This window comes from Ursus maritimus, unplaced genomic scaffold, assembly GCF_017311325.1.
Source record: "Ursus maritimus isolate PB19 unplaced genomic scaffold, ASM1731132v1 scaffold_4, whole genome shotgun sequence".
Lineage (NCBI taxonomy): Eukaryota > Metazoa > Chordata > Mammalia > Carnivora > Ursidae > Ursus > Ursus maritimus.
This window is the reverse complement of record NW_024426552.1, coordinates 79,941,291-79,962,024: the sequence shown is the minus strand read 5'-3', so window position 1 is coordinate 79,962,024 and position 20,734 is coordinate 79,941,291. Positions and strand designations below refer to the sequence as shown.

Genomic DNA, 20,734 nt, shown 5'->3' with positions numbered 1-20,734 from the left:
AATGGTATAAATTTCCCTGAAGGTAATTTGACCAAAATGTATTTTAAAAGTAATTATTCATACTTTTTGATCCAATAGTTACATTTGCTAGAAATTTATCCTTTAAAAACAATCTGGGGGCACCTGGGTGGCTCAATCAGTTAAGCGTCTGCCTTTGGCTCAGGTCCTGATCCCAGAGCCCTGGGATCAAGTCCCACATTGGGCTCCTTGCTCAGTGGGGAGCCTGCTTCTCCCTCTCCCACTCCCCCTACTCGTGCTCTCTCTCTCTCTCACATAAGTCTTTAAAAAAAAAAAGCAATCTGGAATTTGTGAGATGTGTGCAAAGATTTCTGAACAAAGATGCTCCTTGAATTTCTGAAAAAATAACACTGACAAACTGGAAACAACCTATCCAACCGACACTAGGGTAATATTTAAATAAAGTATAGTGTAACCATAGAGTGAAAAATTATAAATCTATTAAAATACTCTTCATGGAAATGTTTTATAATAAGGAATTGCTTATTATATAATTTAGTTTATAGCATAGTGTTAAAAAGAACAGAATTCATATCATTACATATATAATATGTATGATATACATAAAGAGAGATCATATCATTTTAACTATGTAAAAATGCCAAACGAAAAAAAACAGAAGAATATACTCAAAGGATAACTGTGATTGTAACTAGGATATGGAATTGTGGACTTCCTTCTTTGTACTTTTTTGTCTTTTCCAAATACTATGAAATGAGCATGTATTTTTTTCTGTATTTTTCTATCTGGTAATGTTTTTAAAAATTTGTTCTTAAACTGATATACAGTATAATTCACTCTTCTTGGCATACGGTTCTGAATTTTGACAAATGTATGGAGTCATTTAACCTTTGCACAAGAGGTAGGGAATAGTTCCATCATTCCCTTGTAGTCACACCACCTCCTCGCCCCCTTAATCCTGGGCAACCACTCCATCCTAATAGCTTTACCTTTTCCGAATGCCATATAATATGGCATTTAGTATGTACCTTTTGAGTCTGGTGTCTCTCAGCACAGTGTATTTCAGATTTATTCATGTTGTTGTGTGTATCAATAATTTGTCTTTCTATTGTTGAATATTCCACTGTACAGGTGTGTTACAAATTGTTTATCCATTCCCCAGGTGAGAGACATTTGGATTGTTTCCAGTTTTTAGTGATTAAGAATCAAGCTGCTCTAAGCATTTACATACAGATTCTTGTTTTCTAAGTGGCCATACCATTTTACACTCCCACCAACATACTTCTCATCCTCCCATGACTTAGTACTGCCATTTTTTTAACCACTCTAATGGGTGTGGGACTTCCTTGATGACTACTGATGTTGGCCATATTTTCACATGCTTATTTTCATCAGTGTATCCTCCTTGGGAAAATAGCCATTCAATTTTTTTTATCCATTTTTAAGTTGGGTTGTTTGGTTTTCATTTATTGTTGAATTTGAGGGTACTTTGTATATTCCGGATAGAAGTCTTTTGTCAGATATATGATATACAATTTTTTTTATGAAGTCCAATTAGGTTTTACATTTTGGTACATGATCCACTTTTTTAAAAAAGATGTTATTATTTATTTTGAGAGAGAGCACAGGTGCACACTAGCGGAGTGGAGGAACAGAAAGAGAGGGAGAGAGACAGTCCTAACCAGGCTTCCTGCTGAGCCCAACAGATGCCAGGTTTCATATTGTGACCCTGAGATCATGTCCTGAACCGAAAACAGGAGTCAGATGCTTAATTGACTGAGCCACTCAGGCACCCTGGTACATGATCCACTTTGAGTTAATTTGTGTGTATATGGGGTGAGATATAGGTCAAGGTTCATTTTTTTTTAAAGATTTTATTTATTTATTTGACAGAGATAGAGACAGCCAGCGAGAGAGGGAACACAAGCAGGGGGAATGGGAGAGGAAGAAGCAGGCTCATAGCGGAGGAGCCTGATGTGGGGCTCGATCCCATAAGGTCGGGATCACACCCTGAGCCGAAGGCAGACGCTTAACCACTGTGCCACCCAGGCGCCCCTCAAGGTTCATTTTTTTGTACATGGATGTGTAATTGTTCCAGCACCTTTTGTTGAAATTACCTTTACACTTTATTCCACTAAATTGCCTTCATACCTTTGTCTAAAATCAATTGACCATATTTGGAAATATTTCTGGATTCTTATTCTGTTCCATTTTGTCTATCCTTTCACCAATACCCCACCATCTTGATTACCTTGCTTTATAGTAAATCTTGAAATTAGGTAGTGTGAGTCTTCCAACTTTGTTCTTTTTCAAAAGATTTTTATTATTATAATTATCCTTTTTTTAAAGATTTTATTTGAGAGAGAAAGAGAGACAGCACAAGCAGAGGGAGAGGCAGGCAGAGGGAGAAGCAGGCTCCCTGCTGAGCAGGGAGCCCAATGAGGGGCTCATTCCCAGGACCCTGGGATCATTACCTGAGCCGAAGGCAGATGCGTAACCGACTGAGCCACCCATGCACCCCTATTATAATTATTTTTGCCTACTATAGCACCCTTCATTGATTATAAATTTTAGAATCTGTAGTAGATTTCTACAAAAGCAAACTTGATAGACTTAGGGCTGGAGTCATGTTTAATTTGTAGATCAATTTGGGGAGGACTGACATGTTAAAACTGACTCTTCCAAACCTTAAACATAGACCATGTATTATTTTTATAAACCATTTTTAAAGCCCTTATGAAAACCACATAATGTTCATTCCTCTCTCATTTCTTCTACTACTTTTTTAGATTATACCGCAAAGCCATAGGAAATGATAAACATCATCTTTCTCTTTAAAATCTGGTTTGGTGTTCCCGAGGCGCTGAGGGAGAAAATGCTCATGCCACACCTGAAGGGCAGACCGAGTGTGAGTAGTGGAATTTTCCTTCTCATCTCTGCACCATTTGTCAAGGTCTAACTCCCATTTTACAGCCTGAGGGATTTTTCCTCCTTTGTAAGCAAAGTTTCCTTTGGTTGCTGGAGGAATAAATACTGCAATGGAAACGAAATGGAATGAAAAATAGAGGGATGTGGGTAGGGCGATTTAGGAGGACCATCTTTCTAGTCTAGGTCCTGCATCAGAGCTCTCTCACCAGTGAGGGAGAAAAAAGAGGAAAGAGAAGGGAGCCATGGGGGAGGGAAGGAGTGAAATGGTGACTCCAAAGGCCTGTGAAACCCCCAGGAGCCCGGGTGGCCAGAGGACATTTCAAAAAGTGATGTCTCCAGCTCCATTTCAAAGTGTGTTTCCATAAATGTCTCTTCTCTCATCTTCAGAAAATTCTCCTGAACCCTCTAATCTTCTGTGTACATGACTTTTGAAATATTGAGGAAGAATTGAGTTTCACAACTAAATCAACCAGATGCAAAAGCAAAACAGCTAACGTGGACAGAAAAGAAGCAGGGAGGCTGGAAGACCACAGGAAGAGAAGCCCAATGAGAAGACGGAGGAACTGGGGAATGATAGCTGCCTCTGCCTAAAATTTTCCTCCTGGAGCTTACAGCTTAACATCTGCCTCTCCCGTTAGACTGTAAGGTCCAGGAGGACACCTTTCACTCCATCTTTCATTCCTACAGTCCCTGGGGAGCAGCAATGGGGCTGCAGCAGTGGAGGTGACCAGGTTCTGGCTCTCACATGGGTCATACTTGCTCCTTTACACCCGTCCCCAGCACCTGACCTCGTGCCCAAGCCCTGGAGGCCTTGGTAAATGTGGTTAGTCTCAAATTGGGCCTTACATAAGGAGACACTGGCAGATGGACCTCTTTCCCCTCAGTGACTGAATTAATTCTAGCTTCCTTGGGTACAGAAAGAGAAAAGGGCTAAAGTGAATTTAAACTGATCTGATAACAGATAAAGCAAACAAACAAACAAACAAGACACACAAACCAAAACCTGGGCTGAACATGATCTGGGCTCCGATAACTGGACAAAGAAATCTAGAGGTAACTCTTATAGGCCGGGCAAGACCAACATCCTCTAACACTTGAGACACCTGCAGGTTGTCCACCTGTGTATACTTCATGCTTAACTCTCCCTCCTAGTGAAGTCCTCTAAACACAGGGACTCTTCTATATTTAAAAAAAGTGCATGTACGTTACCTTGCCATTGTACCTGGGGGTCATAACTTTATTGGACTTTTTTCCCTAAGACTCTGGTGGTTAGCACAGCAAGTACAAGTAGACAGCACTCCTAAAAATGTCTTCCTTTACAAAGGCTTATTCCTAGCGAAGTGTTACACATTTACTACTTTTGCTTACTTAAGGATTATAAAGTAAATCCTCACATTTTAAATGATAGCTTTCTTTGGAAGAAAGTGACTAATAATAAACGAACATTTCAAGAGGCTGGTAAAATACTTAGACTCAGAGGACTAATGCTTTTAGCTTCCATTAGGTTTTTCCAAAGATTTTTAAAACTCACTAATAACACATTTATCATTTACTGGTTTATCTGCCCTTCTGTAATGAGAAATTAAACCAAGTATGACAACTCATAGTCATTGAAGCCAGCCAAACCTGACTTTTAATTCCACTTAGCATGACCTTGGGCATGCTTCCTAATCTGTTTAACCCTCAAATTTCTCCTCCATAAAAAAAGGACTGTACTTCTGACTAAATTTAATTAAATCAATAGCATATATAAAGCACAACATGTGACATCAAACAAATATAAAATAAATGGTAGCTATAATAACAACACTTTTATTTTTTTTTTAAGATTGATTGATTGATTTGACACAGAGAGAGAGGGAGAGCACAAGCAGGGGGAGCAGCAGGGAAAGGGAGAAGCAGGCTCCCTGCAGGACCCATGTGGGTCATGACCTGAGCCAAAGGCAGATGCTCAGCCGACTGAGCTACCTAGGGCGTTCGATGACATCATTTTTAATATTATTTCCATATCCTCTAGCCTCTACAACTTCTTTCCCCCAGAAAAAGGATCTATATAAAGAAGGAAAGAAAGTGAGATACCATATATAGATCAAACTTCCAGCGTGAGGTCATTCCTTCTTTCAAGGTGAAGATTAAAGCTTCTCAGTTGACCAGGGAGGTCTATGCAGACAATGGAATAAACAGGACAACCAGCACAGGAAGACCGGTTAAGTTAACGAAAGCAGCCTTTCCCTTCCCCACCCAATTAGAAAGCTTTCCCCTCTCTACCTACCTAAATCCTCTCCTTCCTTCAAACCCAGCTCAAGTCATACATCTAGTATACAGCTTTCTTGAATCGCTGAAGTTCACAACCTCAGCCTCGAAACAGCTCATGGGCTGTAAGCCTGCCACAGAGCCTTGCTCATAGTCAGCACTCTCCAAAAATCTGTTCATTGACCAGTTGGCTTCTTGATGTAGTTGTGGTGCCTTGGTACCTAGGTGGCCACATAAAAGCAGTGGGCCTTGTAACATAGCTGTCCAAATATTTCGTACTCTTACTGATTCTAAAGGTTGAAAGCACGTTCCAAGTTACTACACTTGTTCTGAGAGGTGACTGCACAGTTTAAAGCCCTCTTCTCCGAGGACTTCCTCTCCATTCCAAGACCAAACCGATTTCTGAACCCACAGCTGGTACGATCAGAAATGCCTAAGTTTCCTCTGAGCTGGGCCAATCCGGCTCTCCAGAGAGAGAATGTGTAGAGAGAGATCCAGAGACTGAGAATCAGTTAGTGATTGTCTCTAGAACTGAAAGGGGATGTGGCTGGAGTGGCCATGTGGAGTTCTGATAAACGATCAGAGGGCTAGTTGGCAGAGATGAGCAGAAAACTGTTACAGACACCAGAAAGAGACCAGGTGACAGCAGGGAAGAGAACACTCACCTCAGTTCTCGACTGTACATTTTAAAGCTGATGAGGCCCATGGAGCTTCCAACTCTGAGGTTCCCATGCTCCACCGCCTGGGAAGTATGGAACCCTCAAGTAACAGTACTCAGAAGCTCAAATTCTGGAGCCCAATCTGCCTGCGTTCAAAGCCTGGCCTTGCCACTACTAGTAGGGTGCTACAAAACAAACTATTTGTCCTCTGTTAATTTGAATGAAATATACACATCTTTAGTAACATCAATGTGTTAAATTCCAAAATCTCTGAAGTTTATTATAATCATTATTGCCTACTAGTAAAAAAAAAATAAGTGCTTGAATTCAATAAGTCTATGATAATGAGACAGTCTTCCTTTTTAGATTCATTAAAATCAATCAATTCCTCTCTCTCAAACAGAGAAAGAACCTACACCCACTTGGGATGCCAGACTAGGCACAGAGGCGCTCTGGCTGGGCCACACTCACTAACATCTAAAGGGAAACATGACAACAGCCCTACCCTTCAGGAAAACGCCAAGAAAAGCAAGACCATTTCCATTTTGATCCTCGATGATTTCAACTATTTTGGCAGAGATTTTAACATTAGCTACATTAATTATTAATTCAGCAGAGATTTCAGGCTACTTGAAGCATTTTTTAAATGTAGGCCCCTGGCCAAGGCAGGCCAAGGGAGGCCCTGTTAGGGGGACGGCATCCAGTAACCGTGCCTAACACCCATGACTCCCTGATATGAGAGATCCCCGTGCTTAGGTGGCTCCTGAGTAATATAAGTGAGGAAGCATTTTCACCTAGCAGAGTACTCTTAAAAATGAACTGCAGTTTTTTTAGCATTCAAGATCCCCAACACCTGGGAAAACACAAAGAAAACATTTTGAGACCCAATTTACTAATACAGTTTGCAAAGTTCCTAGTAGCTTGCCTGTAACAACACTGTGATGAAAGAAGGCTGTGTGAATGAAGCATATTTTCCCTGTGAAATATACACAAGGTGAAAAGCCAAGGAGACATTCTGCTTTCCCCTGGAACCCAGAATGTTGGAAAAGAGGCTCACTTTCGCCCTAACAACAAGAAACAGCCAGATTAACTAAAAAATTATAACTTGTCCAGAACCTATATAAACAAATAAAAAGAAATCACCTAAAAGTTTTAAATGAATTGTGAAAGGTTTAAGTATGGGCAAACATGAGCCAGGATGCAACGGGAGCTCCCAGCTACTTGCAGCTACTCTTCTCCCTAGACGGGGTAGAGGGCGGGAGTCTGGAGAGAGCCTCTGCCAAGGGGGCAAACCTGGAGAAGGGGAGATGCCCAGGAAAAACACATTTCTCCCTATGGAAAAGGCCTTCAAATGCTGGGGGGAAGCAGCCAGCACTTTAACTGGACTCCAGGGCACAGGTGAGGACCCACTGCAGCTCTGAGAAGATTAAAAGAAAACAAAAACCCCTACTTCTGGGGGAGGGCATAGGAAACTCTTCCAAAGAATATTTGCCAAAAAGTCTGGTTCAAATTATTTGAAAGCACTTGTAAACACAGCCCAGATCCAGTGCATCGTGTGAATTTATTCCATCTCTATGATAAAATGTGGAACAGTAGCCCCTCACTACAGGATGGCTTCACCATCTCCAAAGTGCACTGCGTGAGAGGCATGCTCTTCAGGAGTTTTAAATTTCTCTCCAGCATCTCTGGACAGCCCAGGCTCCTTCCAAAGAAAGAAGCAAGGACAGTGGCTGATTCTCAGCAGGAGGACAGATTATTCCACACTCACTCAAGGCAGCCATTCACAATTCCTGCCGCTGCCAGAGTGAAGGCCCAGAGTCCAGAGGCCTTCTCATATCCTCTGTCACCCCTGCCCCACTTCCTCTGCCATGCTGGCCCCACTGCTTCATCCTGCAGGCATCCTTTTTTCAACCTGTGCGCTGCAGAGCAAACTTGCACCACTCATGCTGCAGTTTCTAGTAAGTACTAGGGGAATACTGGGAGAGTATTCCTCTTGACTAGATTGGAGGGGCAATAAAACACTCCTTTTCATGCTTTTCCTGCTAGTCCATAAAGCAAACAATTGAAGTCATTCTATATTCATGGAGCCCCTTTTGCTATCGTCCTCAAAGGATTTCTGCTTAACCACTTTCACTATATAGGATCATTCCAAGTTGTAAAATAAACAGAGGGGCTGGTATAATTATCACCCTATGTTAGAGATGAGGAAATTCAGGGAATAAAGACATTCTTTCCATTCAATTAAACATGTGATTCTTGATCTCCTATAATGGTTTTAATTTAGCCTACAAGGCCATAAAGCAATATTAACTGGGATTTCTACCCTTAAGTAAGACATGCCTATGTTATTAGAAAAGCCTTTAGAACATGTCCAACCAACAGCTAAAATATATACTATTTAGAACAAAGAGAAAAATCCAAGCTAGACTGCAATCAAATGCTCAAACACACCTATGAGACGGATACCAACTATTACAGGTGTTCAGAAAAGGGAGGGAGGCTGGGCCTGGCCTGGCCCATCCCGCGAAGGGCTCCTGGGGAGGCCAGGCTTGAGGGAAGCCCTGGAGAGTCAGGCAGGCAGGCAGAGTATTGCTGGTGAGAGTAACCACAAATGGGACCTAGACAGAAGAAAGTGAGACCCAGGGAGGCTAGCAGGTGGGTGGATCAAATCAGGATGCTTTCCAATCACTTAAATAGAGCCAAAAAAGAAAGAGCTTTTTCATAAACAGTGACAGGTACTGAACTAAACCTAAGGATATAAAGATGAATCAGACATCTCCCTGCCTTCAGGGAGCAGACAATGGGGTGGCAAGGCAGAAATCCTTCCCCAGTACCAAATTAACATAAATGCCCAGTTTTTTAAAAAATTATTCTCAAGCAGCAGTAAGAATTTCTGCGTTGATATAATAGAACACAGACTTTGAAATCAGATCTGACAGATCCTGACTCTACCTCTTAGTAACACTATGGCTTTAAGCAAATTACTGAACTTGGGTTTTTTTTAATTCTTAGTTTTGACATCTTTCAAAATGAGAGTAATAACCCCTATTTTCCAGAGCTGTAAAGATGCAAAGGCATATGTGGAAAGGCCTAGCACTCAATAAATTTGACCAATATTTCTTTTTTTTTTTAAAGATTTTATTTATTTATTTGACTGAGATAGAGACAGCCAGCGAGAGAGGGAACACAAGCAGGGGGAGTGGGAGAGGAAGAAGCAGGCTCATAGCGGAGGAGCCTGATGTGGGGCTTGATCCCATAACACCGGGATCACGCCCTGAGCCGAAGGCAGACGCTTAACCGCTGTGCCACCCAGGCACCCCTTGACCAATATTTCTAAATGGTTAAAGTTTTAACACACTTCTTTTTGGACTTTCTAGTTTCTTGCTTGAAATCTGTACCTCTGGATAGGTTATTAACTCCACCGGTTTTTTCAAAGTCAGACAATCTAGAATCCTGGTCTGGAAGCCAGCAGTGAACTGGAGAACGAAAGCTTTAGTCGTGCAACTGTTGAAAGCAGATCAGACCCCCTGGCTAACAGGCTCAGTCACATCCTGCAGACACTCTAGAATAGAAGCCATCAGTGAGAGGTCCTCTCCGAGACTAGGAGGAGGAACACTTGCTGGCAGCAATACTTCCCTCTCCTGTGCTTTTATAACCTGCTACCACCAGTGGAAAGACCTTGAGGGTGTCTCAAGTGCCAAGAGTCAGCAATATGCAGGCAGTTGGATTCTGCGCCTGAGTTCTGCTTTTGGCACTGCAAAGGAGAAAGCAGAGAGGTGGCCCCAGGTGGTGAGAACATAAACTCTTCTCTAAAGCAATATGTCAGGATTAGCCTACCCTACTAGAACGGACTTCCACAAGAAGGTGGGTACAAGAGGAAGAGAAGAACATTGATGGTGCGATGTATGAGGGCAAAGGACAAAGTAGATGATGCTGTCCTTGTATCTAAAGCTATTCTCATTATCCCTGCTTCTCAAGTTTCTCCCTCCAACAGGTACTAGGCATTCACAAGACACTATTTACACATTCATCTTCTACCAATCCTGTGAGGTGGGTATTATTATTTGCATTTTATATATGAGGGAACCAAGACTTGGAGGCAAAGTGATGTGCTGAAGCTGTTTGCTGGCAAAGACTGTGCACAGCCTTAGTTCACATCTGGAAAAGCAGGAATCGTCACTGATATTCTCCACGTTAGAGAAGATGATCAACTCCTGAATCAATATTATTTAGACACTGATTCTAAGAAATCCTACCTTAATAAATGACCATTTTCTATAACATGGATAGTTGCTATCATCATGACAACATTTTGATTAATATGTGCTTTCTGCCACATATTAATGCCACAAAATGCTACAAAAGCTGGCATTTCACATCATAAACACAATGGCGTCCATTCAGTCTTAGAGCACCACTGTATATCTGAGTAAATCCTATGCCTGACTCAGGTTACCAATAAACTGAAATTCCACTTCTCCTCCTTCACCATCCCAATATGGATAAGTCAAAGGCATAAGTCACAATATGACCAATGCTCGGTGAAGCAATGAGGTAGCTAGTCTCCAAGGCAGCAGCTATGGTAACAGAAAAACTCCTTCAAACCGTGCCCCCACTCCAAGATCTCTGCATCCTAATGCCCATACACTGTGTAGGTCAGGTTACATGGCAAAAAGAATTAAAGTTGCAGGTGGAATGAAGGCTGCTAATCAGCTGACCTTGAAATAAGAAAGGCCCAATGTAATCACAGGAGTCCTTACAAGTAGAAGACGGAAGAACCATGGAGATAGCAACACAAGAATGACTAGCCAGATGTTATTGGCTTTGGAGCAAGATGGAGGAAAGGGGCCATAAGCCTAGGAAGGCAGGCAGCTTCTAAAAACTGGATGGGGCGCCTGGATGGCTCAGTCGTTAAGCATCTGCCTTCGGCTCTGGTTGTGATCCCGGGGTCCTGGGATCAAGCCCCACATTGGGCTCCCTGCTGGGCGGGAAGCCTGCTTCTCCCTCTCTCACTCCCCCTGCTTGTGTTCCCTCTCTCGCTGTGTCTCTCTCTCTCTCTCTCTCTGTCAAATAATAAAATCTTTTTAAATAAATAAATACATACATACATACATACTGGAAAAGGCAAGAAAAAGGATCCTCCCGCAGCACCTTCAGAGAAGAATGCTGCCCTGCTGACACCTTGATTTCAGCCTGGTGAAACCTGCGTCAATGTTTGAACTATAGGAACGTGTGCCATTTTAAGCCACTAAGTATGGGGTGATGTATCATAGCAGCCATAGAACATGGACACAGCAACCAACACTTCCACTCCGCATGGCTGGGCATGCTGATCCTCCCATCAAGAGTGGGAACTTGTGCCCCCTCCCCTTGAATCTGGGCTGGGCCTGGGATCACTTTGACCAAAAGAACTTGGAAGTGACTTCACAGGACTTCAAGCCCAGTCATCAAGAAGTCCTGGCAGCTTCTGCTTCATCCCAGCAGAGACCTGAGCTTTGAGGTAAGAAGTCTAGACCACCCCGCTGGAGAAGGGCCACATGGAGAGGACCTGGAAGATGAGATGCCACCATGGAAAGAGAGACCACATGAGGGAACACCAAGGTGCCATCCACACAGTCACACAGGTCTACCTCCTTGTTTAACAGATGGGAAGTTTCACCCTGAGAGAGGCCCAGTGATCTTTAGTGGCATATGGGGATATGACCAATAGCACATTCACAGTTTAGATGGTGATTTTACCCACATCAGCTTACAAATAGGCTTCGAGCTAGGTGGGAAAGGATTATTAAAATTCCCATTTTTAGCCCGAGGTTGAATGACTCGTCCAGGAAGGATTCAAATCCAGACAGTAATTACCCCAGAACACATCTCTTTCCCTACACCGCAAATTCATGCATACGCACAATTTCAAGCACAACCATTTCAGCATTCAATATATTTCAAACTCCAAATTCTGTTTGTTTCATCCTGCCTCCAGCAATATTCACACTCAGCCTTCCCTGGTAGGATTCTACTGACCTTTGTCTTAAAGAAAAACCAGTTCAGCAGCCACGCTGGCACCAGAAACATTTTTTTAAATGAATCATCAAAACTGGGTTTTTCCAGATAAATCATTTTCACAAAGTATATCCTCACCTGTGTATCATTCAAGATGTATATCGTTATTGCACTAAATACATTGGACTAGGAAACCCATTAATTGAAGCAATATGTAATATATAAATACTAAGAAGGCAGTTTTAGCAAATGGGCAGAACACTGGGGTAAACACTTCCTGACTTTAAAACTAATTTGCATTATGGAAGGGTCTCAACGTTAAGTGACCAACACTGAAAATTACACCGATAATTCTAGTCATCTGCATCCAAAGAATCTCTATCTGAATATGGTTTTATTTGGCGAGGTCCAGGGAAGGGGTGGGGGAAGAAGATGCTAAGAAGGAATCAACGTACCACTGTCTCAATGTCCTCTTTACTAAACAGGGCCTGTCTTTTCACACAATCCTTATTTCAGGAGCAAGGCATGCATGTTCTGCTCCCCTCTTTTAACTCAACAGAAGAGGATTAACATTGCTCAGTCTCCTGCAGCCTGCAGAGGCTTGTCATCGGGGTTCACCACGAGCGTGCTGACACCTCCAGGCGCTACTTCCAACGCGCCGGGGCGCCACGCAGTGAGGCGACCCTCTATCGTAGCCTGCGGTTCACTACGCTTCCTTGTGGACAAGCCTCCGCGGCTGGCAGTAGTTTCTGCTGCAAAGCACCGGCACTCGTTCCAGTTCCCTCTCCTATCTCTTTATCTCGTCAACTGCAACACAACTCCCCACCCGCGCCGGGTCAGCGCGCGTAACGGATCCTAAGAGCCCAGCAGCCCTCAGGGGACTACGCACCTGCCTGGTGAGGGCACCTGCCCCCGCCTGCCCCGGCCCCGCCGGCGTGGAGGACCCGGGGAATGCCTGGCACTGGCCGCCCCCAGCAGCCGCGAAGCCGAGACGCCCGGCCCGCACCCCACCGCTTCCCACGCAGGGCGCTGCCCCGGGGCTGCGGGCGAGCGCGGTGAGGAGACCGGCCCCAGAGACTACGCCCCCACCTCCATTAATAAAACGCAAGGCGGGGGGAAGCTCCATTTACCGACATGAGTGATCACTGTGGCCAGTCGCCGGCTGAGCTCCTGGGGGTCCATTTCTTCCTTTAAAGAAAATAGCATTTCACCGAAAAGCCACTCAGTATGTAAACAAAACAAAGCAACACGTAAGTGTTTCTACTGCTGTTAGGGATGGTGTTTCAAAGACCTCTCCCGAGGATGCGCTGCCCTCACACTCTTCCTCGCTCTCTTCAGGCACAAAACAAGTCACTTCCAGCCCAGGCCAACTTTCCGGGGCCGCTCGGCCAGCCACGCCCTTCAGGGGATTGTCTTAAAGATTGAAATCCAGCAGCTTTCCCAACATAATGTCTGGCTTTGAGAGCGAGGGAAATGGCAGTTGTGGAGGTAAGAAAAGCAAGTCGCCCCAAATCTCGCTGTAACCGCGCGTCGGGCTTCCCGGGCCGAGGGAGCGCGTGAGTCTCTGGATTTGCGGTGCGGGTAGGTCGGGTCTTCGGCGCCGCCTTCCGGTAGGGTCGGGAAGAAGGATGCTCTGCCAGCACGCGGAGGAACCGCGGAGCCTGCGCGCACGGGGGGCGGAGGGGCGGAGGGGCGGAGGAGCGGAGGGCGGAGGCGGCCGGCGGCCTGAGGCCCCGGCTTCTCCGCTCCGTCCACCTCACGCCCAGCTGCGCGCCCGAGGCGCCCGCCTCCGCGCCCACCTCTCCCCGCCCCCGGCAGCGCGCACGCGCCCGAGCGCCGTCTGTTGCCAGGTGATGCTGCGCCCCTTGCCTTGCGGGGACGCAGTGCTGTTGGGTCGATTCACGGTGTGTCCTCGCAGCGTTGCGGGAGAGGAGACAGCGATGTAGGCGCTCCTGCTAGTACCGGGGTTCTGAACGCCTGCCTCGGCCCCCCTCCTTGCCCGCCAGGTGCCTGCAGAGCTGCCCAGGCGAGAAGGGGGCTGACTGGGAGAGATGCAGCCATCCCGCGGGGGCTGCTGCTCGCACCGCCGCCCCCGCCGCGGGGGTTGTCTCACGCGGTAATCAGCGTGCACTGGACGCACCAGCGCTCCGAGCCGCGAGCGCGGGCTGTGCGCCGAGAGGGCTGGGCACGCATGTGCGCACACACATCTCCGCCGTGTGGGCCTTTTCCTTTGTGCAACTACTCCGGGGCGCCACCGCTCCGTCTGCCACCGTCAGGCGAGCCAAGGCTCCATCCTAACGAGGCTCTGGCACAAGCCCGCGCGGGGCCCTCCTCCCTGTCAGCTCCAGGAGCGTCTTCGCTAGGCCGCTATCCCGCGGCTATCGACGTCCTGCAGCTTCTTCGCAGGGCCCCAGACACTGCCTGACAGGCAGCGAAAGGCTAACCCCCTGCCGCAGAACTCCACAGCCAAAGCCTAAGCAAGCGCGAAGCTGGTCGGGTTGTTCCTCAATCCATTCTACAACGGGGGACCCTGAGTATCTGGCTGCAAGAATGCCAGGACTATCACGGCCTCTAAGCCAGTGCCAGGAAGCTCAGCTTTCGTCTGTGACATGTAAAAAGCCAGACTCCACACCCTCCGGATCTAACTTCTCATAGTAGCCAGTCAGCCTAGGGGGATGAGGACATTTTTAAATGCTTTCTGTAACTATTGTGGGCTGTGGTTAAGAGACGTTACTCCACGTGCAACCTGAGATTCGCCTGGAAGGTTAGTCTTTCTTGTGAGGTGCGGTCTCGGCACTCTGCCTGCACAGAGCAACCATTAGCAACCACTTGAAGAAGGTTAAGAAAAGGGTTAAAGACACAAAGAAGTAAAACAGCTTTGGATTGTGTTTCCATAGTGGTTTCTCTGCCTATTCAAGAGTCACAAGTATTTTTGAGGAACCAGATGAAGTGGGTTGTTTGGGGGGGGCGGTTAAGATCTTATTTATTTCACAGAGAGAGAGAGCACAAGCAGGGGGAGCAGCAGACGGGGAGAGAGAAGCAGGCTCTCCGGGGAGCAGGGAACCCGACGTGGGGCTGGATCCCAGGACCCCAAGCCGAGGGCAGACACGTAACCAGCGAGTCACCCAGGCGCCCCAAAGTGTTTCTTAATAGTAGTAGTCAGAACCCTGGTGCCCAGTCAGAGCCAACTGCGAGTTTCAATCACTAGAAACAAGCACATTGCTAAGGAAGCAGATAATGTGTGCGTTCTGGCCTTTGCAGACCTGGTGACCTCAAGCATCCTGGACATGTCCTTATTGTGTGCAAATCATGAAAAGGAGGGAGAGAGGGAAGGGGGAGAGGAGGCAGAAGAAACTGATAAATAGGAATGAGGGAGAAAAGGAAAGGCATAGAAAAGAAATCACTCTCAGAGTCCTGCTCTCCTTTCCCACATCTGTACCTTCACAACCTTCAAAGGTTTCCATGGAGATGAATTGGCTGAATTTATGGCAAGATGTAGCAGGCAGTGCCTGTCCTCAGAAACCAATTCTGTCCGCCATCTCTAACACATGCTCTTCCAGGGCCCCAACTGCTTTATCTGGGCTATGAGGGTGTGGGTCTGTGGTCTCCAAGTTCCCTTTTCCAGTTCTGAAATCCTGTCATTGTAACTAAGAAGATATGATTGCTTAGTGTGCAATAGCCCATACCTCCCCTCTCCCCCAAGAAAACAAAAGGTCATGGTCTCCATTGCTCTTATGAATATGGACATTCTTACCTCTTCTCTTTTCCTCTTTATCCTCCTCCTTTCTGTGCCTCCTTTTCTCCTTCCTAATTATGATCTATTTCCTGTCTCTGACAAATCACATTGCTCCAATATCTGGCAAAATCAAGGAACAAGCCAGAATAGCCTGCCTCCTTCTCCAGTGAACCAGTTAGCAATCAGTCACATCCGTTGAACATCTGCATATCCCCAGGGTTGTGATAGGTAGTGTCAGGTACAGCAACTGTCACCACCATATAATAAGCGACTACTCTGGTGCAATGGTAGCATTTCACAGACACCATTTAAGCCTCACAACAACCCTTTAAGGGCTTTAGTCTCATTTTACGATGTTGCTAGTACAAAGACGAAACTGTGTATTACTAATCTTATGGATCTAGACCTTTCTCTGCCTCCGAGTAAAGATTTGCCTAAGCTTGGAAAGAGAAACCTCCTCGAAGCACGGCCAAGGTAGATTCCACCTCTGTTAGTGAACTCTCAGCACAACGAAGAGAAAGAATGGATCTACTTTGCGTGAAACAGATGAGGGTGAAGGAAGCCTGTGCATCATCACAGGGTCACCCAGTTGACTCCAGATCCATAGTTTTCAAACTAGCAGAATCACCTAAAATACAGGTTTGTTGGTTGGTTGGTTTTTAATATGGATTCCTGGTCCCCACCTCCAGAGATCTGACTCAGTAGTACGGAATGGAACCCGAGAATTTGCATTTCTAACAAGTCCCCAGGAAAACTGATGCTGCTAGTCCTGGGACTACACTTTGAGCACCACTGGCCTAGAGCAGGGCTCTTCAAACTTCTTAGACTGCAAACCACAGTACGATATAAATTTTACATCATGACACAGTATACATACATATACACAATTAAAACAAAAGTTATATGAACAATTTCTTTTCCCTTACTACATATAAATTCCTGAAACATTTTCTATTCAATTTCATTTTTAAAAAACAACAGCCCAAATTGGGAAAATTTGCATTTGGAAAGTAGGGTATTTAGTTATGTAAGAAAACATCCTTATTCTTTTAGAAGTGTATGCTGAAGTTTTTAGGGATGAAACATCACTGTCTGTAATTTAAACTACCTTAGCAAGGAGAATAAGATAAATACTGGGAAATATTCGTAATTGTTAAGTCAAGGTAGTATAAGGGTTGTTTTACTATTTATTCTCTCTACTTTTATGCATCTTTAAATATTTTTCATAATAAAAGGTTTTTTAGAATGATTGTTTGGACCTACTCAATTGCTTTAATGACCCATAAGGAGTTGCTGCCAGCAGTTTGAAAAGCTCTGTTCTAAGGCAGAGCAGAGGAAAACAGAAGAGGAAGAGAGATGGTAGAGATACGGGAAGGTGGTTGGGGAGAAGGTGACAGGAGATGGAGGATAAGGGAGGTAGAAGTGCACTGTGGAAGGGAGCAGGGGTCTCCACAAATGCCTCAAGATAATGCCCCTCTAAAGGGCCTCTTCCTCCACTTCCCACTCTATCTTCACTGTCCTTTCCACATTGGACCCTGGGCTACTTGGCAAGGAAAATATCTCATTCACCTCCGTAAGCCCCATAGCTCCTGAACCAAGCCCAGAATTAGAGACCATCCATCAGCAAAGCTTCTCATTTCACAGAGGTCTTGGAACTACCTCAAAATTGCAGTGTTGCCTCTTTCCCCCAGTGCTGCCTGGTAGGATAACCCTCTCTGCGCAGGGAGCCCAGCTGTTCTCATACATAAGACCACATTCTTGTCTAAGGAGTCACCATGTGCCATCTAGTGCACAGCTGACTGGATAGGTGAACCCAAGAAAGTGAAAAAGTTACCTGGGCTCACACCATCCTGACAGTCATTCCACTGTCACCTTGTGTTTCCCGAAACCAGCTGCCCGGACGAAAGGGAGTACTTGTGTACTTGTGAGTACATACGTGTGTATGCTTGGAGGGGATGGCACACCTGCCTCTACCTCTGGACTTTCACTTTCCTCCCCCATGTATGTCCTCTCTCAAATTTAATCTGTTGTCAAAATAATGTTTTGTTTTGTTTTGTTTTGTTTTGTTTTTGCAGAACATATTAACAAAGAACAGAAAACTGAAAAGAAGTGGTAGGAGAAAGGAGAATTGATCATAATTCCATCACTGATAGGCAAAAACACTTGGAATTTTAAAGAGTACTTGATGTATTATTTTTATTAATAGACTATTTATTAGGGCAGTTTTGGGCTTGCAAAAGAATTGAGCAGAAAGTACTAAAAATTCCCACAAACCCACTCTCTCAAAACAGTTTCTCATATTATTAACATCTTTTATTAGTGTGGCACGTGTGTTACAACTGATGAACCAACATGGATAACGTTATTGACTAAAGCCTATATATTAAGGTTCGCTCTTTGTGTTGTACTGTTCTATGGGTTTTGACTAATGCATAACGTCATGTGTGTATCCACCATTACAATTATCATACAGAATAGTTTCACTGCCTTAGAAGTCTTCTATGGGCCACCGATTCATCCTCCCTTCCCCTCGAATTTGGAGCAAACGCTAATCTTTTTACTGTCTTCATCGTTTCACCTCTTGCAGAATGTCATATAGTTGGAATCATACAGTATGTAGCCTTCTCAGACTGACTGCCCTCACTTAGCAATATGTATTTAAGTTTCTTCTATGTCTTTTTATGGCTTATTAACTTGTTTCTTTTTATCACTGAATAATATTCTTTATATTCTGTTGTATAGAGGTATCTGTTTATCCATTTACCTAAGGAAGGACATCTAGGTTGTTTTCAGTTGGGGGCATTTATGAATAAAACTGCTATAAACATTGTGTACAGGTTTTTATGTGGTCTTAAATTTTTAAGTCATTTGGGTAAATACCTATGAATGCAATTGACTGATTGTGTGGTAAGACTATGTTTACCTTTGTAAGAAACTACAAACTGTCTTGTAAAACCATTTACACACCCACCAACAGTGAATGAGAGTCCTTGTTGGTCCACATCCTAACCAGAATTGGTGTTGTCAGCATTTTGGACTTTGGCCATTCTAATAGGTATTTGTGTTACCTCATAGCAGTTTACATTTGCAACTACCTAATGATATATGATGGTAAGCAACTTTTTGTAAGCTTATCTGTATATCTTCTTTGGTGAGGTATCTGCCCACTTCTTAATTAAGTTGTTTTCTTATTGTTGAGTTTTAAGAGTTCTTTGTATATTTTGGACAGAAGTCCTTTATCAAATATATATTTTACAGATATTTTCTCCCAGTATGTGGCTTGCCTTTTCATTCTCTTAACAATGTCTTTTGCAGGGGTGCCTGGGTGGCTCAGTCGTTAAGCATCTGCCTTTGGGTCAGGGGGTGATCCTGGGATTCTGGGATCGAGCCCCACATCAGTCTCCTCTGCTGGGAGCCTGCTTCTTCCTCTCCCACTCCCCCTGCTTGTGTTCCCTCTCTTGCTGGCTGTCTCTCTTTCTGTCAAATAAATAGATAAAATCTTAAAAAACAAAAACAATGTCTTTTGCAGAGCAGAACTTTTTAATTTTAATAAAGAACAATTTATCGATTTTTTCTTTCACGGATCATGCATTTGATGTTATATCTAAAAGTCATTACCAAACCCAAGGTTACCTGGATTTTCTCCTATGTTTTCTTCTAGAAGCTCTATAGTTTTGTGTTTTACATTTAGGTCTATATCCATTTTTGGACAATTTCTGTGAAAAATGTAAGGTTAGTGCCTAGATTCATTATATCGCATATAGATGTCTAGTTTTTCCAGCACCACTTGTTGAAAAGACTATCTTTTTTCCATTGAATTTCCATTGCTCTTTGTCAAAGATCAGTTGACTATACTTGTGTGGGACTATGTCAGGGCATTTTATTCTGTTCAACTGATCTATTTGTCTATTCTTTCACCAGCATCATGCTGTGTTGATTACTGGGTAAGAATGTCTATGGTTGGGATGGCTGGGTGGCTCAGTTGGTTAAGCATCTGCCTTAGCTTTGGTCATGATCCTGGAGTCCTGGGATCATGCCCTGCGTTGGGCTACCTGCTTGCATGGAGTCTGCTTCTCCTTCTCTCTCTGCCCTTCCCCACTGCTCATGCTTTCTTGCTCTCTCTCTCTAGTGTGCTCTCCCTCTCAAATAAATAAATAAATAAATAAATAAATAAATAAATAAATAAAATCTTTAAAAAAAAAGACTGTCTATGGTCACTGTGTATGTGTATGTATCAGACATATGTGTGTTTTATTAGATTTTGTTATCAGTGTTATACTCACTTCATAAATAGAATTTGGAAGGTTTCCTTATTTCTGTGTTCAGGATAGAATCAATAGCAACCAACTCATCTGTTCCTTAAAGTTTCTCAGTAGATTTTTTCCTATGAAATAATATAGTCGTGGTGCTTTTGTGGATGGAGGTGTGGGAAAATACAGTTCTCTGGTAACATCTATTTATTCTATGGTAACCAGTCTATTTAGAATTTCTATCTTTTCTGGGATGTTTTGGTAAATTATATTTTCTTGAAATTTCATCTGTTTCATCTAGGTTTTCAAATGTACTACACAGAGGTGAGTAATGTGATTCCATATAATTCTATTAATTTTTTGCTTCTATAATTATTTTCTCTTATTTTAATTTTGATTGTACTTCCTCTGTCTAGCCAATTGTCTTTTCTATTGTTATTTTTCATATCCTATATTTATTAGTATTCCCATTTCTATTTTCTAATTTATGAATCGCTTCTTTTATCCTTCCACACAACAACCCACCACATGGGTGTTTATAGCGTTATAATTGTCAAAATCAGAAGCAACCAAGATGCTCTTCAGTAGGTGAATGAATAGGTCAACTGCGGTACATCCAGACAATGGAATATTATTCAGCACTAGAAAGAAATGAACTACCAAGCCACAAAAAGACATGGAGGAAACTTAAATGCATATTGCTATGTGAAAGAAGTAATCTGAAAGAAGTGATTACTTAGTTAAAGCAGTAAACTGCTACTGTACGATTCCAACTATATGACATTCTGGAAAAGGCAAAACTATAGACACATTTAAAAAGATCAGTGGTTGCCAGGGGCTGTATTGGAGAGAGGAATGAATAGGCAGAGCACAGAGGATTTTTAGCGCAGTAAAACTACTCTTTATGATATTACAATGGTGGACATATATCG

At 43.8% G+C, this 20,734-nt stretch overlaps 1 protein-coding gene across 1 annotated transcript in view; it reads right to left on the bottom strand.

The window, feature by feature from the left end:
• The window catches only part of MCF2L2 (MCF.2 cell line derived transforming sequence-like 2), a 253,980-nt gene extending 240,427 nt beyond the window's left edge, over positions 1 to 13,553 (bottom strand). Inside the window, exon 1 of the mRNA XM_040621737.1 lies at positions 12,947 to 13,553. Coding sequence (XP_040477671.1) covers positions 12,947 to 13,022 — 76 coding nt within the window. The 5' untranslated portion in view covers positions 13,023 to 13,553. The remainder of the gene's footprint in view (positions 1 to 12,946) is intronic.
• Positions 13,554 to 20,734: the final 7,181 nt, after the last annotated feature.